Source organism: Artemia sp. Qi Xiang Cuo, chromosome 9, assembly GCF_049724085.1.
Source record: "Artemia sp. Qi Xiang Cuo chromosome 9, ASM4972408v1, whole genome shotgun sequence".
In the NCBI taxonomy this organism is placed as follows: Eukaryota; Metazoa; Arthropoda; class Branchiopoda; order Anostraca; family Artemiidae; genus Artemia; species Artemia sp. Qi Xiang Cuo.
Window position 1 is genome coordinate 14509329 of NC_142802.1, and position 18443 is coordinate 14527771.

At 33.2% G+C, this 18443-nt stretch overlaps 1 protein-coding gene across 1 annotated transcript in view; it reads left to right on the top strand.

The window, feature by feature from the left end:
- LOC148948339 (interleukin enhancer-binding factor 2 homolog) overlaps positions 1 to 18443 on the top strand; it is a 67743-nt gene that overhangs the window by 40034 nt on the left and 9266 nt on the right. The window contains exons 6-7 of the mRNA XM_089094297.1: positions 13208 to 13319; positions 16700 to 16855. Coding sequence (XP_088950423.1) covers positions 13208 to 13319; positions 16700 to 16855 — 268 coding nt within the window. The remainder of the gene's footprint in view (positions 1 to 13207; positions 13320 to 16699; positions 16856 to 18443) is intronic.

Genomic DNA, 18443 nt, shown 5'->3' on the forward strand with positions numbered 1-18443 from the left:
GAAATTAGTGGTATGTCTTGCTTTCTTATTTCCGTCTAATTTCTACGCGTGGATTTTGTAAAGTCTTTTACTTATCATAGATTTTTAGCTAAATCGATTTATCCACAAAAGTTACCCGTAAGGAGGATGAATTCACCCGTGCAGGTGGAGTCCCATTTCCTGGCATTATCAGGCAACGCTATAGCGTTGCCCATGGTGAACGCCATACGGCTCCAATGTCTTATTATTATTTTTTTTCCCAGAGGCACTTCATGTGGCATGGGCCGTCGTATAAAGTGCAGAGGGGGTTAATTTGATTGGAAATAGGAGGTTCTAGTGCCCTTTATAAGAGTCAAAAGTGATCGAAGGGCAAATAGCCCCCCCCCACGCTTTTTCCCAAATACATCCGATAAGAATTTTGAAATAGCCATTTTGTTAAAAATAGTTCAAATATCATGTAACAAAAACTTCGGGGTCGACACAACGCCCCAGGGCCCGGGGCAGGCGTTGTAAGCTATGCCCTGGGGGCACATATGGCTCTTAAAGAAAGGATGCTCGTATAAACTTCAGAGGGCTCATTTGATTGGAAATTGAAAGTTCTAGTTCACTTTTTAAGAGTCATAAGAGATCGGAGGGTAAATAGCCCCTCCCCGATGCCTTTTCCCCCCAAATACATCCTATAAAAATTTTGAGATAACCATTTTGTTAAAAACAGTTTAAAGATCATATAATGAAAGCTCCGGGGTCGAAATCCCCCCTCCCAGGGCCCAGGGGCAGGCATTGTAAGTTATGCCCCGGAGAAATATATGGTTCTTGTAGAAGGGATGCTCGTATAAACTTCAGAGAGGGCTCATTTGACTGGAAATTGAAGTTTTAGTTCACTTTTAATAGTCAAAAGAGATCAGAGGGCAACTAGTCCCCCCCCACTCTCCTACGCCCTTTTTCCCTAAATATATCCGATAAAAATTTTGAGATAGCCATTTTGTTAAAAATAGTTCAAAGATTATATAACAAAAACTCTGGGGTCAACACAATCCCCCAGGGCCCGGGGGCAGGCGTTGTAAGTTATCCCCTGGGGGCATATATGGTTTTTCAAATATTATTCATATGCTTAAGAACAATTTTTCAGAAATAATAAATAACTCACTTACGTGAAACTAAAGTTGTTTTCTTCCATGTAGACTCAAAGGGAACATGAAAAAGAAAAATATGAAATATTAGTCATACGCTGAAGAACAATCTTTTTCCAATAATTTATTATTTACTTACGAGAAAATACAGTTGTTTTCTTCTATGTTTACTCAAAGGGAACCTGAGAAAGAAAAATATCAAACATTAGTCTTATGCTTAAGAACAATCCTTTTCAAATAATTTATAGCTTACGTGAAACTAAAGTTGTTTTTTTCCATGTCGACTCAGGGAGAACCAGAAAAAGAAAAACATCAAATAATAGTTATATGCATAAGAACAATCTTTTTCAAATAATTTTTAACTTACTTGTGTGAAACTACAGTTGTTTTCTTATATGTTGACTCAGAAGGGACCTGAAAAAGACAAATATCAAATACTAATCATATGCTTAAGAACAATCTTTTTCAAATAATTTATAACTTACTTACGTGAAACTAAAGTTGTTTTCTTTCATGTTGACTCAAAGGGAACCTGAAAAAAAAAAATATGAAATATTATTCATATGCTTAAGAATATTCTTTTTCAAATAACTTTTAATTCACTTGCTTGAAACTAAAATTTTTTTATTCCATTTTGAATAAGAGGGAACCTTAGAAAGAGAAACATCAGATGCTAATATTAATCCTAATAACAATCCTTTTAAAATAATTTATAAATTACTTGTGTGAAACTAAAGTTGTTTTCTTCCATGGTGACTCAAAAGGAACCTGAAAAAGAAAAATATCGAATATTAGTTATATGCATAAGAATAATCTTTTTCAAATAATTTTTAACTTACTTGTGTGAAACTACAGTTGTTTCCTTCTATGTTTACTCAAAGGGATCCTGAAAAAGAAGAACATCAAATAATAGTCATATGCTTAAGAACAATCTTTTTCAAATAATTTATAACTTATTTACGTAAAACTAAAGTTGTTTTCTTCCATGGTGACTCAAAAGGAACCTGAAAAAGAAAAATATCGAATATTAGTTATTTGAAAAAGAACAATATTTTTCAAATAATTCATAGCTTATTTACGTGAAACTACATTTGTTTTCTTCCATGTTAACTCAAAGAGAACCTGAAAAAGAAATTAAATATTATTCATATGCTTAAGAACAATCTTTTTAAAATAATTTATAAGTTACTTAGGCGAAACTGAAGTTTTTTTCTTCCAAAATAACGCAGAAAGAATCTGAAAAAAAAAAATCAACTATTTTTCCTATTCTTTAGATTAATATCTGTGAAATAATTTGTAAAATACCTAATTGAAAATACAGTCATGTTACTCCATGTTCACGAAGTGGGAACAGGAAGAAGAAAAAGATCAAATATTAGTCTTATGCTTAAGAACAATCTTTTTCATATAATTTATAACTTACGTGAAACTAAAGCTGATTTCTTCCATGGTGACTCAAAAGGAACCTGAAAAAGAAAAATATCGAATATTAGTTATATGCATAAGAACAATCATTTTCAAATAATTTTTAACTTACTTGTGTGAAACTACAGTTGTTTTCTTATATGTTTAATCAAAGTGAACATGAAAAAGAGAAATATCAAATACTAGTCATATGCTTAAGAACAATCTTTTTCAAATAATTTATAACTCAAAGGGAACCTGAAAAAGAAAAATATCAAATATTAGTTATATGCATAAGAATAATCTTTTTCAAATAATTTTTAATTTACTTACATGAAACTACAGTTGTTTTCTTCTATCTTTACTCAAAGGGAATCTGAAAAAGAAAAAATTCAAATATTAGTCATATGCTTAAGAACAATCCTTTTCAAATAATTTATATCTTAATTACGTGAAACTAAAGTTGTTTTCTTCCATGTTGACTTAATGGGAATCTGAAAAAGAAAAATATCAAATATTAGTCAAGTGCTTAAGAACAGTCTGTTTCAAATAATTTATTATTTACTTGACTCAAAGGGAACCCGAAAAAGAAAATTCTAAAATATTAGTCACATTCTTAAGAACAATCTTTTTCAAGTTATTTATAACTTAATTACGGGAAACTAAAGTTGTTTTCTTCTATGTTTACTCAAAGGGAACCTGAAAAAGACAAATATCATATGTTAATCATATGCTTAAGATCAATCCTTTTCAAATAATTTATAACTTACTTGCGTGAAACCAAAGTTGTTTTCTTCCATGTTGACTCAAAGGGAACCTGAAAAAGAAAATAACAAATATTAGTCATATGCTTAAGAACAATCTTTTTCAAATAATTTATAACTTAATTGTGTGAAACTAAAGTTGTTTTCTTCCATGTTGACTCAAGGGGAACCTGAAAAAGAAAATTATCAAATATTACTCATATCCTTAAGAAAAATCCTTTTCAAATAATTTATGTAGTTTACTTTCTTGAAACTACAATTATTTACTTATATTTTTACCCAAGGGGAACCTGAGAAAGAAAAATATTAGACGTTAGTCTTATGCTTAAGAGTAGTGTGTTTCAAATACTTTATTACTTACTTGACTCAAAGGGAACCTGAAAAAGAAAATTATCAAATATTAGTCATATGCTTAAGAAAAATTCTTTTCAAATAATTTATAACTTACTTACGTGTAACTGAAGCTGTTTTCTTCCATGTAGGCTCAGAGGGAATCCGAAAAAGAAAGATAACAAATATTAGTCACATGCTTAGGAAAAATAATTTTGAAGTTATTTATAACTTACTTAGTTGAAACTGAATTTATGTTCCTCCATGCGAACTCTAAGGGGACCTGAAAATGACGAAGATCAACTGTTAGTTATATGCTTAAGATTGATCTTTTTTAATTGATTTATAACTTAATTGCTTGAAACTATAGTTGTTTTCTTCTGTGTTTACTCAAAGGGAACCTGAAAAAGAAAAATATCAAATATTAGTCATATGCTTAAGAACAATGTTTTTCAAATACTTTATAATTTACTTACATGAAACTACAGTTGTTTTCTTCCATGTTAACTTAATGGGAATCCGAAAAAGAAAAAATATCAAATATTAGTCATATGCTTAAGAACAATTTTTTCAAATAATTTATAGCTTACTTACGTAAAACTGAAGTTGTTTTTTTCTATTTTGACTCAAGGGGAACCTGAAAAAGAAAAATATTAAATATTAGTCATATGCTTAAGAACAATCTGTTTCAAATAATTTATTATTTACTTGACTCAAAGCTATTGACTCAAAGGGAACCTGAAAAAGAAAATTATCAAATATAAGTCATATGCTTAAGAATAATCTTTTTCAAATAATTTATAACTTACTTACGTGAAACTGAAGTTGTTTTTTTTTATGGTAACTCAGGGGGAACCTGAAAAAGAAAAATATCAAGTATTAGTCATATGCTTAAGAACAATCCTTTTCAAATAATTTATCAGTTACTTACGTGAAACTAAAGTTGTTTTCTTCCATGTTGACTCAAGGGGAACCTGAAAAAGAAAAATATTAAATATTAGTCATATGCTTAAGAACAATCTGTTTCAAATAATTTATAATTTACTTGACTCAAAGCTATTGACTCAAAGGGAACCTGAAAAATAAAAATATCAAATATTAATCGTATGCTTAAGAACAATCTTTTTCAAATAATTTATAACTTACTTACTTGAAACTAAAGTTTATTCCATGTTGACTCCAAGGGAACCGTAAAAAAAAATATCAAATATTAGTCATATGCTTAAGAACAGTCTTTTTCAATTAATTTATAACTTACTAACGTTAATCTAAAATTGCTTTCTTCATGGTGCTTCCATTTCATCTAATCGTCACGAGCACTAAACGTCATTTCGTCGACAAGGAAAATCCGTCAGAACGTTGACAGTTATAATATCGACAGTCATAACATCGACACGTCAGGATATCGACAGTCACAATCGCTACCCGTCAGAACGTCGACAGTCATAACATCGACACGTCAGGACATCGACAAAAAAATTTATAAATTTATATAATAGTAATAAGTATATAATAGTTTATAAACAAATTTCGGCTATATATTAGCACATCAGGGGGTGGAGGTAAAGCATAGCATATATTACATACGTAACCTAACCAAACCTAGGTACGTTTTCCGCCCTAAACCCCAAAAAACTAAAGTTTAAAAATGTTCGATGTTTTGACCGATTTTGTCGATGTCCTGACGTGTCGATGTTATGACGTTACTGCATGTTATAACCTTTCTCTTTAGTATGACGTGATCCTATCTTATGACTGCGCCATGTGTTAAAGAGGTGATGTAATTATATTGCGATGTTTTCCTTTAAAAGTGACAGTCATTCCACTTTTCGAACATATCATATAGATAAAACATATAGATATAGATAACATATTATATAGATAAAACATGATTCATGATAATTTTGCTCTCTTGCTCTTACTTGAAATGGAAGTTTTTTCCTCAATTTTAACACAAGCAAGAAATCGAAAGCAGGAAATAACAGAAATTAGTTTTACTCTAAAATACAAATAGGTTAATCAAATAGCTTACAACTTATATAATTTCGGAGACCACACTGCCTTTCCATGACGATAAATAAAAAAAAGGAGTTTTACTATTGATGACGGTCACTGTATATATGACCGAAATATCTGGTATTTTTGTGAATTTCTATCACTGTTATCGTCATCACTGTCTATTAAAAGGATTTTATCCCTATTTGAACTTTTATTTATAGCTTACAACTTATATGCTTGAAACAGGCTCTAAAACTCCATAATTGCTTAAATTTAAAAAAAAGGAAAAAAAGATCAAGTATCAGTCATATGCTAAACAAGATTGTTTTTCTCACATGATGTTTAACTTGCCTACTCGAAATTGAAGTTTTTTCCTCCGTGTTGACCACAGTTTATATAATTATCCAGTAAGTTTACCGCAGATGATTTCTGGCTCTTCATTCTCGGTGCGAACAAAAAGCTCCTCCAACTTATTTCTGCACTTATTGTCCACTTATTGGTTGAGCCGGCCAAGTGGTTTTGTCAGTACTTGTTCCGTAGGTGATTATTCTTTGTCTACCTGTGAAAAGATCTAATTACGTTTATGTTTATATCTGCAAAAACGTTCTCTGGAGCACTCGCACCTCGGTCCGGGTTTTTATAATGGGTGAGATAGGGAAAGATCATACTGGATAATTATATAAACTGTGATGTTGACTCAAAAGAATAGCTAAAACGGGAAATTTTAAATAGTAAAGTCATCTGCTGCAACCCTTAAGTTGCTTTTCAAGTAATTTACAACTTACTCGATAGAAAGGTTCTCCCCATATCTAGAACCACAAGAAGACCTGGAAAAAGGAAATATTAATTTTTAGCCATATACTAAAGCTCTCTGAATGAAGGATGACAGATTGCCGAAGATTGTCCTTTTCGACCAACCGTCTAGGGCTAAATGGAAAGCAGGTTGTCCGTGGTTGGGTTGGGAGGATGTCATAAAGCAAGATTTAAGGGAAATGGGAACTTCCTGGGAGGGTGTTAAGAGAGAGGCTTTGAATAGATTAGGATGGAGGAGGAGCTTGCGTAGCTGTGTTGACCTCAGGTGGCTTGGTGCTGCGGTAAGTTGTTAGTAGTAGTAGTAATCACTCGAAATTGTTTTACTGTTCACTCGAAGTTTCTGCCTTTGAATTGATTCAACAACGAACTTTTGTCGAAAGCTGTTTTACAAATGATTTATAACTTACTTGCTCGATAAAAAAGGTTTCTTCCTCGCGTTGATTTAAAAGAGTCTGAACAAGAGAATTATCGAGTATTAGTCATCTGCTAAAGCACTATTGTTGTTTTGAAACGATTTTTAACTTAAAACGAGTATATTAGTTTTACCTTAACATACAATAGTCATATTGTCATATTTGGTCGAAATTTGTTCTTAACTCGATAATAACTGAAATCTGAACAAAAGAAAAGAAAATCAAATATGAGTCATATACCAAACAAAATTGTTTTCTTAAAAGATTTTTAACTTTTTAACTCTAATTTTAAATTTCTGTTTCTGTGTTGACTCAAAAGAAATTCTGAAAAGGAAATTTGAAATATCTGTCCTTTGCTAAAAGCATAAAAAATTTCTAATAATTTATAACTTACTTACTCGAAATGAAATTTTCTTCCTCCATTTTGGATTAAGTAAGATTTGGAAAAATGTTATACATTAATCACACACAAAAGCACAGTTGTAAAGCATAGCATATATTAAATATCTAACCTAACCTAGGTACCTTCCCCCCCCTAAACCCCCAAAAAACAGTTTAAATATCGTATACGCAATGAAAACCACGCTAACATTGAATTACTCTATAGCGGTTAACCCGTCAAAAACGAGTTTTTCGTGACTGGTTTCCTTGTAAAGGCCCATATAGTGCCCAAGTACCGAAAATTCAATAGTAATTTAAAAACCATGATTTAAAAGACTAGCGGCAAATCTGATATTTAATTGTACTTCGCGCCGCGTATTTAGAAAAAAAAAACTATAGTACTGTTAATTTTCTTTAACGATTTTTAACTTGTATACTCAAAATCAAGTTTCTTCCTCTGTGTTGACTCAAAATATTAGCTGAAAAGGGAAATTATAAGTGTTAAGTGCAGGGTTGCCACCAAGGTCAGTTCCTAAAGTGCTAAGATTGCCCAAATTTGCATGCTACACAGTGATTTTTGGTGCTATAGTCAAAAAATTGACTGTAATAGTGCTAAAATAGAACTTTAGTGCTATTTTAGCAACCTGAGTGTATGCTACGGTGCAACACATAATAAAATAGTTCAAAACAGCACTTTCGTGCTACAGGTGGCAACCCTGATTAAGTGTTAGTCATATACTAAAGCACAATCATTTTTCTCAGACCATTTTTATTTTCTTTACTCGAAATTGAAGTTTCTTCCTCTGGGGTGGCATAAAAGAGACATAATGGGTGCATTCCACGTCGAGCATTTGTGATTAATGATGATAAGAGAAGGGACGTTTCATCTGTGTTTAATCATCATCAATTACGGTCTGGGCCGGGAACTTTAGGTATGTATTTTGAAAATTCAAAATATTGGTAACAGTTCATTTGGTTATAGAAGACTAGGGGTGGCTTACAATCAAAATCAATAATTGACCCACTTGTTGAGTAGTTTGTTCACTTGGTACCAAGCTAAATAATGTAAAAAAAAAAAAAAAAATTTACCATATTAGGCTTACAAAATAGCCAGCCTTCATCTAACTCCTTTATTAGATAGGCTTAGGTCTAGCGAAGAGCCACTTAGTTAAAATGCTACAAATATGCATCCACAAAAAGTTAGCGTTTACTCCACTGAATGGAGATACTTTTAGTTCAGTTAAAATTTAGTCAGATGCTGGCTATTGCCAAAGAATTTTCGTTGAGATACGGTAGTAAGCTAATTTCAAGTCATGTAGTTTGGTTTTCAAAGCCTCATTCAGTTAGGAGGGGGGTACTGGGTTTGAACCCCCACCCTGGAAGTTGTGTCCGACTCGTGAAAACATAACAACATACATATAAAAAATGTTATGTGTTCTTAAACCTACCCCCCCCCCCCGAAACAAAAATCCTGGATATATACCGTTGGAGGTTTGTACTGCAGATATCCGTATAAAAGTGTAAAATTTTAATCATCCCTCATGAGTAAGAAATATCAAAAAAAGTCTATGAGAAAGTATATTCATACGCATTAATTTCAAAATTCTCAAGTATATTATTGTATGGAATTCTATCAACTGTCAATTCGGATAAGACTTATTATGTCCCGCCCATTTTTAACTCAACTCCCGACTAGAATTAAAAATAACTAATTGTTATACAAACGCGGAACAGAAATTACTGTTCTGCGGAGTCCCTTTTTTGTTTATTTCGGTGGCGTGGAACAAATTTAAGTCCACAAAATTAATCATCAGCAATTATGATCGCGGTGCGGAATGCGCCCAATGAAAAGGGAAATTTCAAATATTAGCTTTATGCTAAACCTAAATTTTTTTTTAATTATTTGTTACTTACATACTCGAATCGGAAGTTTCTTCCTCTACGTTGACTTTAAAGACAATCTGAAAAGGAAATTTCAAATATTTGATAAAACCCTGAATTTTTTAAATAATCCATAACTTACTTACTTGAAACGGAAGTAACTTCCTCCATGTTGACTCAAAAGAGGACCTTAGAAAGGGATGTATAAAATTTTATATTTGAATGTGTTGACGTACTTCTATCTGACTATCACATTTCTCTTCTACGGATCGTATAAAACTGAAGTGACGCGAGCATTACTTCTATGGGTATAGCTTTCTTTATAATATGACGTCATCCTATCTTATGAGTGCATCTTGTAGAGAGAATGTGACGTCATGTTTTCCGTCAAACAGTGGTTGTAATTAGTTTGTGATATCTTTCCTTGAATATGACGTCATCTAATTTTGTTAATACATCATATAGACAGTACGCCCATGTGACTCAAAATAACTGTGCTCTCTTGCTTTCGCTTCAAAGACAAGTTCTTCCTCAATGTCGGACACAAAAGAAAAATTGCCTGAAAAAGAAATTCCTTACAAAAAATTTAAAAGCATATCTGTAAAAATAATCTTCGATGTGCTCGTTAGAGCAAACCAGTTTGGGTATTTTCTCTTTGTTTTCATCGGTTACAGTTTTGAGCAATATTCTCGGGCTTTTTTTAGGGGGGGGGATCTAGGCGTTTCACATTTCAAAAAAGATAAAATTAAGTTCATTTTTATTTTTTATTTCAAATCCAAACGTTTTCAGATATTTCCTAGCACCCATATAAGTATTTCGTAATGATTTCTAAGTTAAACAAGTGATAATACAAACTATGGAATGAATGGACATTTCGAATGCCAAATTATTGAATGAAGGGACCCGGCGGCCCAGTGAGCACGGTGTTCCGATTGACAGCCATTAATGCTAGTTGGTGTACTTGTAGATACTCCATTATACTTACAAGCATAAGAAACATATTACAATGTTTTATTTTTTTTTCTTGCTTGAGCACTCAAAACCTATTTTCCAATTTCTTAGATATAACTCTTTCATAGGAGTTTAATTTTCTAATGTTTTTCCATTGTCTAACTTGTTTTATAATTTTGCGTCAATTATTTTAGAGCTAAATTCAGAGCTATTTTAGAGCTTAATGCTAGTTGGTGTACTTGTAGATACTCCATTATACTTAAAAGCATAAGAAACATATTACAATGTTTTATTTTTTTTTTCTTGCTTGAGCACTCAAAACCTATTTTCCAATTTCTTAGATACAACTCTTTCATAGGAGTTTAATTTTCTAATGTTTTTCCATTGTCTAACTTGTTTTATAATTTTGCGTCAATTATTTTAGAGCTAAATTCAGAGCTATTTTAGAGCTTAATGCTAGTTGGTGTACTTGTAGATACTCCATTATACTTACAAGCATAAGAAACATATTACAATGTTTTATTTTTTTTTCTTGCTTGAGCACTCAAAACCTATTTTCCAATTTCTTAGATACAATTCTTTCATAGGAGTTTAATTTTCTAATGTTTTTCCATTGTCTAACTTGTTTATAATTTTGCGTCATTTATTTAGAGCTAAATTCAACTCTACAGACCATCATTTTGGCCGTATTAGCAGTTGCTCTTATGTTTACTGGATTTATTTTGGATTGAATAAGAATTTTTTTTTTGAACTGAAAGTAAAAGGAGCAATGGTAAAAGTCAAAGCAAACCGAAATTGTTCCGCATATGAAGGGGTTGCCCCCGCGTCAATAACTTTCTCTTCAAGCTAAAGAAGTTTAGCGCTATTAGAATAGCTTCCTATTCTTATTAAATGGCCCTTGCTTTTCCGGAGTCGCACTTAAAAAAAAAAAAAATAATGTGAAAACAGTAAAACTTTAGCGTAAAGAGCAAGGTATTGAGGAGGGGGGGGGCAACCCCTTCATATACTTAACAATTTCTTTTCGTTTTATGTTTTAATTTAGCTCTTTACTTTCAGTCAAAAAAACGTGTTTAATTATTTAATACCATGAGTGATGGATTTGCTTGAAAGTTCAACTTTTTTTTTTCAAATTTTAGTTAGTGCCAAAACTTGTTACTCTCGTTAAATTGTATTAAAAATTGAACAAATATAGTTGCTTGTGCATACCAGCGCAGAGGGCGGGCTGCATCCAGTGGGTGAATCAGAATGCGATTCCTATGTACCCTCCTATTTATCCTGACTGGTAGTATGTTTTTGGGCATTAAGAATAATTTCATATAGATTTTGCGGAGCCGCATTTTTTTTTTCGCATTAAGCTCTTATTGAAATATTTAAAAAACAGAAACAGGTTCAATTTTACATAGAGGGTCAGTTTATTAGGTCGGACCTAATAGTTGAAGTGGATCCTACTAAACCATTAATTCAGGTAATTCTGTGTGAGTATAATTGTAGCTATTGCTAAAAATATTCGAAAATATGTTATGTGAATTTTCTGTCAAGTTGAAGTTTGTCACCCAACTCTCTTAACTGATAATCAACTGTATCTATAAACGAGACGGACGATGCTCTGGCCACACGGGTCCATTGCGTCTCTACTAGAGAAATAGTTTAAACGTAAGAATTTAGAGACCCATGATTGATTGGGTATATCTGAGATCAATGAAAAGGTTGGTCGGTATCAGAGGATTTGTGTCTATGAGTACTCTTGTTGCTTGCTCCTATTCCAACGTTCCACTCTCTTCTAAGGGACATGAGGCATCAATCCCCTCTCCCCTCAGAAAACTAGTTATACAAAAGTTGATTCTAATTGTTGCTGCAAATTTGGTGTTCTAAAAATTTGAATAGGCAATTTTTTATTTTTTTGACTAAATGAATGCTAATAATTTTGAATTTGTTCATTTAAATTTTTTGTTTCATGAACCGTTTACTTTTATGACTTTTTTCTTTGACACCATCTGTAATTTGTAAACATAAATGGAAAGTATGCAAAAGTCAGAGGAGACTTCGAGTGTAAACCTCTTCTCCATCTTCCCCCTCCCCCACTCCTCTGCTTCAGGTTAAATTTCGGGGGGACATCCTTGCACACTGTCACACTGAGGAGACGAGGCGTATCGCAGCATTTACCGATGTGCTTACATATTTGAGGTTTTTCTTTTATCTTATGGATGTTGAAGTGTCAGTTGACGTGCCATAATTTAAAGAAATTATGATAGATGACTTAATTACCAAATATGTTCTGATTATACACCTAATTAGTAAAATTAAGTGATTGTTTCTATTGACACATTTTAATGCTAGAAGGGTGGTATAGTTTTAGGCCAAAAATGAAACCTTTGTCTTTATATACCTTCGTCTTTATAATACCTTTGACATAACTGGAAAAATGATCTGAAACTATAAAAAGAACAAGTTTGTTCGACTAAAATAAGGAGCATCACTAAAAATTAAAGCGGACAAAGATTATTCCATGTATGAGGGAGGCTGCCCATCTATCGCTCTTTACGCAAAGTTTGACTTTGCCTAAAAAATGCATTTTGATGTCCGAATTGAATTAACTCTCCACGATCCTTCAGATAAATATAGAAAGAGGTATGGAGGCAATGGCGGATCCAAAGGGGGCGAGGGCCCCCCTAACGTAGTCTATAGTAGTGTAATTTACTCAATTAACGCAAGTTTGCGTTAATTAAACTTGCTCATAGCGCAAGTTTATCATATCAACCTATTCCCCCCCCCCCCAAAAAAAATCCTGGATCCACCCCTGTATGGAGGGGGATAACAGTTAGTCTTTCCTCTTCCTCCATTTAGACTAAGCCTAAATAAAAGTGCCGCGGAGTGATACCTCCCTTCTTACTGCAGGAAAATGTTTCTGACATTTATTTTGAAGCTTCGTTTCAATTAACCGCGGCCGAAATTGAAGTAAGTTTAATAGATAAATTAATTTTGATAGTACGTTTAATTCTTATTAGCAAAATTAAGTGAGTTTGTGTATTTACTGAAACGAATCAGAATTAAGCAGGAACTAAATGAGTCCTAAATATCAGAAGAGTAGTGTAATTTTAGGCCAAACAATGGGATACCTTTTTCTTGTTCCTTGACATAAAATGACAATTTCTCTGTCTTTTAGGCCCATTATTGCATTATGAATCAGCCAAATCGTTTGATAGTTTCTCTACCGGCTGCTTTTCGACGTGCATTGCAGCTTATGGCTGCTGGCCTCTTTCTCCCTGGTTCTCAAGGTGAGTCTTAATCTAAGCTGTGACAGAAGATGTTAATTTTTGTCAAGTTTAAATTACCAAACGAAGTCGCTTTGGAAATTCTGGCTGGCTATCTCGATTGACAGTGATCTTCTCTGTGGGTAAACATTTTACGGCTAAAAATCATCTTTATCTTTGGTAAAACTTTGGTGACTTGAAAACGAATTTTTCCATTCCGATTCCCAACGTAAGCAGACACATTACTTGTCCATAAAAAAGTAGTTGACAACCCTGCCTTCAGAGTATAGGTTGGGCAGGCAGTAAGCAGTACTAGATGTAGGCTCTGCTGAGTAAACATTATTGTAGATTACATAGCAAATGACCTAAAAACAACCTAATGGCCTAAAAAAAATTATTAGTCCAAAGACCGGTTGTTAATAAGGGTTTGTTTTTCAAAAGAAGTTTGAAAAGAAGTTTGTTTTTCAGTTTAAAAATGTAGTGCAAACGCCGGTAAGCAGTGTTGTTTTATAAATCTTTATATCTTACTTAATCAGAGTTCAGGGTTGACTACCCTGTCTTCAGTGTCAAGGGGAGACTCTAATGTCAATTAATTAAAAGGGGACAAGATAAAAATAAGGAGCAAGATAAAAACTTTAAACGAACAGAAATTCACCCTTACATGTTGAAAAGTTTATCCCTAACCTTCGCTCTTTACGCTGAAGTCTTAAAAAGTTCTTAAGAATTACTTATCAATCAATTTCAACGGCCTTTGTGTTTAAGCAGTCTCTTGAATAATTATGGGAAAAGGTCAAACAATTAGTGTAATTAGCGAAGATTGAGGAAGGGATAGACTCTAATTTGTGAGTAATTTCCGTTCGTTTTAGGATTCAATGTTGCTCCTTACTTTCAGTTGAAAACACTTTTTTCTTTTTAGTTTAGTTTCTGACTTTCTGAATTCTCAAATTCAGCCAGGAAATCCGCCCCCTTTCCTGCAAACTCTGATCTTCACAAAAAAATTTCCCATGGAAAATCCCCCGCAGAAAATTCCCTCCCCCTAGTTTCCGTTTTGTTTCCCAATAGCAAATGCTATATGTAAACTATGGGCAAATTGCATAACTTATAGCTCTTTCCCCAGGCTCTGTGGGGGTCTTGTCATCCCCAGAGGCATGGTTATTGGACACCAATTGAGTCAAATGGCTATATCAAAATTTTGGTTGAGCTACTTTGGGTAAAAAAGGGACACGGGAGGAGGGCTAGTTGCCTTCTTAATCTTTTTGGTTTCTGAAAAAGGGCACTAGAACTTTTTTATTTCTTTACTAATGAGTCCTCTCCTAATTTTCTGGAATCATTGGCTCGAAAAGATTAACCACTGGAAAAAAAAAAAATACGCGTCCTTGATTTTCCTTCTGGTAAAAATTATAAAATTCCACATTTTTGTTGGTAGAAGCGGGAAACTTCTATAGTAGAGTTCTCTGACATGCTGAATATGATAGTGTGATTTCCATTGACTTTTTTGGTGTTCTTCCACTTTTTTTTAAAATCAAGCAAATTATCTTAGGCTCGTAAATTTTTATGAATAACGTTATATTTAATGAATTTTATGCATTTGGAATCAGAATTAAAAAGCCAATTGTTTTGGTATATCAATTGTTATAAAAAATCCGTGGTCTACAGTTTTGGTCACAATTGGGTCTAGCTGCTCCTTAAATACAGTTCGTTACTACGTACTGTTTGATAAAGGCTATTATAGCTTGTCTGTGATTGCATAAAAAAATAATTAATAAATTCTACGTCGGCTAAAGGGTAATTTATAAAAAGGATGGGCTTGCTTTCCTTCTTTTTTTTTTGCACCACCCTAGGATGTTTTAGCAGTAAAAAAGGTATGAAAGAACTAAGAATAGTAGCCTTGGTAATGAGAAGTGGAAGCTATAGGTGACTTACTTGACTTGACTTCACTTTCATTTCCTTGTTTTTCACTTTTAATTTTAGTTCGTTCCTCTCCTCGTTGCTGCATGTCCTGTTAATGCATATTTCTTTGTTCTTCACTTTTGTTTTTGACTCGTGACAGTCGCTGACGCAGGTATCTAACTGTATGTCACTGCCTCTTATCTTCTAACGATATATTTCTTCTAACCGTATATTTCTTTGTTCTTCATGGTCTAGGTTATTCATTTGTCTTCTAGGTATTTTGAAACTGCTGAAAACGTCTTTTGCAAAAAGACTCATTACACTTGGTAATTTATACTTAGCTATGTTTCTTGCATTATTTTGCATGCATCATAAACACTGAAAATGGTGCAACCGCTACAAAGGCAAACATGTCTTCTATATGCTCTTGAAATGGGCTGAAAATATGACGTCACTCATGTTTTTTTGGGGGATGCCAGTTTTCCACAAAAAATATGGAGCCGTTTTCTAGAAAATATACATATGTATATATATACAATTGTTGCTCGTATAAAGAGATAATGATTGTCATTGACCTTAATATTGACTGATATTGTTTTATTGAGAATTCTATATATATCCTTTTATCTTTTATTGTTTTGATATTTACAGCGTCTATTGCGCCTAATTATCTCCGATTTGGCATAGCAGGCCGTAACTGCGGTTGAGTGAATTCCCTGGGGCGCAGGGGAACTTTTCCCCCATAAGATCCATCTGAAAGATTTTCCTAGGAAAACTGCTAAAAGTTTAGGCCGAGAAGCACCATTTCTTCATTTTGATCAGCTCGGGAAAACCATCTGGTTTTTGGACTGACTGGGACTGATCAAAATCTAAGGGAAAAACTGAAAAAAAATCACCCCTCAGTTGGTCATTCTTAAAGAATGGTTTGCTGATTGAGATAGAAAATTTGGTCAAATCGTCTAAATATGAGTAAATTATAAATAAAATCAGTATTCTTGGTTCTGTAATTTTGTAGACTCAATTGTTTTTACTTGAATGTCTAGAAATAGATATTTTATGTATATATTTGTTGTTGTTGTTGTATCGCTTTAAAACAATGTTTTGACGTGAATGGCAAGCCCAGCAAGGCTTGCCTGTGACAACCATTTTCAGAATAACAACTTTATCTTATTGATTAAGTTAGTAAAACATTTTTATTGTTATAAGTTAGTAAATTTATAATATTTTATAAGTTAGTAAGTTCAATTACAGAGTAAATAAGAAGAAAGAACAATCATGAAAATTAATAACATCAAGACATGCATAAACAAGCAAATATAGTAAATCGATTTTCCATAAATGTTTGTTACTCATTTACTATATGCCAGGATGCTTTGTTTGCGCTAAACGATAGCAGAATACTGGTTAACGCCTCCGAAGAATAACCATCGAACTGAGAGTCCGTTTAATTTTACTCCAACGGGTGAATCCATTCAAAATACTTTGTAAATTAAATAAATGTATTTGTTTTGAAGGTTTGATCGACCCAGTTGAATCGTACGGAGTTCGAGCTCATACTGCAATTCCTGTTGCTCAGCAAGATGGTGTAACTATTGCAGCACAAACCTTGTTGCAGATCCTAGCCTACGGAGGATATCAACCTGTCCTGGGACTGGATGGCTCTTCTAAAGGTAATGTTTGTATTCTCAGGACATCTTTACTATTAAAAACGGATTGCCAATATTTGACAAAAAAAAAAAAGTCTGTACACTCATTAAGAGCGGGGTTAATCATGTTATTATTAAAATAAACATATTTAGTTCTCAAAATAAAACATATACACATATTGACATAATTGAAGATAATCAACATATAGTTACTTTACTTAACTAATAAAATATTATTTAGACACCAATTCTTCTATTTGGGTATGATGCCGATATTGTTTCTAATCATTGCTTTTTAAGTTTTTGATATGGGTACTGCGGGGGGCGGCAATTCAGGAAAATGTAGGGGGGAGCGCGTGGATTTTTCAAAATTCTTGTAAAATATAAATACAAGAGGGCGGTTTCAAAATCCAGGGGGGAAAGAAAATTTAGTATTTTTCCATTTTCTATGACATTGCCATGAAAAATATGTTTTTCAAAATCTAGGGGGCGGATCTAGACAGTGACGAGAACATGCAAAAATTAATATAAAAAACGAAAATGAAAATATTATTATTTAATGAATTAATATACACACCGTTTAAAGACCAGTTTGTTTCACTGATGTCGTTTTGCCGTACCCATAGTTAGGTGCTGAAAATTCCTTCTATAGACACCTATTAGTTACTATGATACTTCCAGCTTTCCTTGATCGCACTTCCTTATATGTTAAAATATCTTATTTAGTCATTCAAGGGCTTACCCAGTCTGGGTAAAAATTAGACATAAAGATTCTAGGAACTAGAGCAGAAGTAAGAAGATTCCTTCGGCTGTACCATTCAACACGTATAATTGTGTAGACTCAAACTGGAATTGAAACAATAGAGCGGAAGGGGGGGGGAAGCAGGCACGTACAAACAAGAAAAGACATTTTGTAGACATACAACAAAAACATTCGATGGACTAGAATATAATTTAACCCCATAATGATATGGAAATGTTAACGAAATTCAAGGCGAGGGGCATATGACCCACCTCCCCTATTCACGTGCATGGGACTGGTGTATAGATAAAGCTCCTAGGCAGGAATTTTTATGGAAGGAGGGAATTATTTGTCAAATTGCTCGCCAGATAAAGGTGTATTATGTGACAGAAAAATTATGAGACGTTTAGAATTTTTTGTACATTTTTCCCACCCGTGCCCCCCCCCCCTAGCTAGTTCCTTATGATGCCTTGTTGTATGCTCTTATAATCACTTCTGGACGAAATTACATTTTGAACCGGTGAGACAATACTGCCACTTATAGTTAATTTTTTAATATTTAAATGTTATTTGCAAATTTAAGAACAAATTTCCTAGTATTTGTGAAAAAAACCTGAAACCTCTAAAAAAGGGCATCAGTTTTGCGCTCACGTCATTTGCGAGAGCCTAGATGTTTTTAGACGTGACGCTGTTTCTTATATCGCCAATAGCCTGAAAAGAATCGATAAGCTAAAAATACATCACAGGTTTGTGGTGTATGGTGTACACCACAAGTTTAAAAGACAGTTGGAGACTTTTCTGGTAGTGGACGAAAAAAAAATTACTGTAAAGAAACGTTGATGGGTATAAACAAAAAGATCGCTAATTACA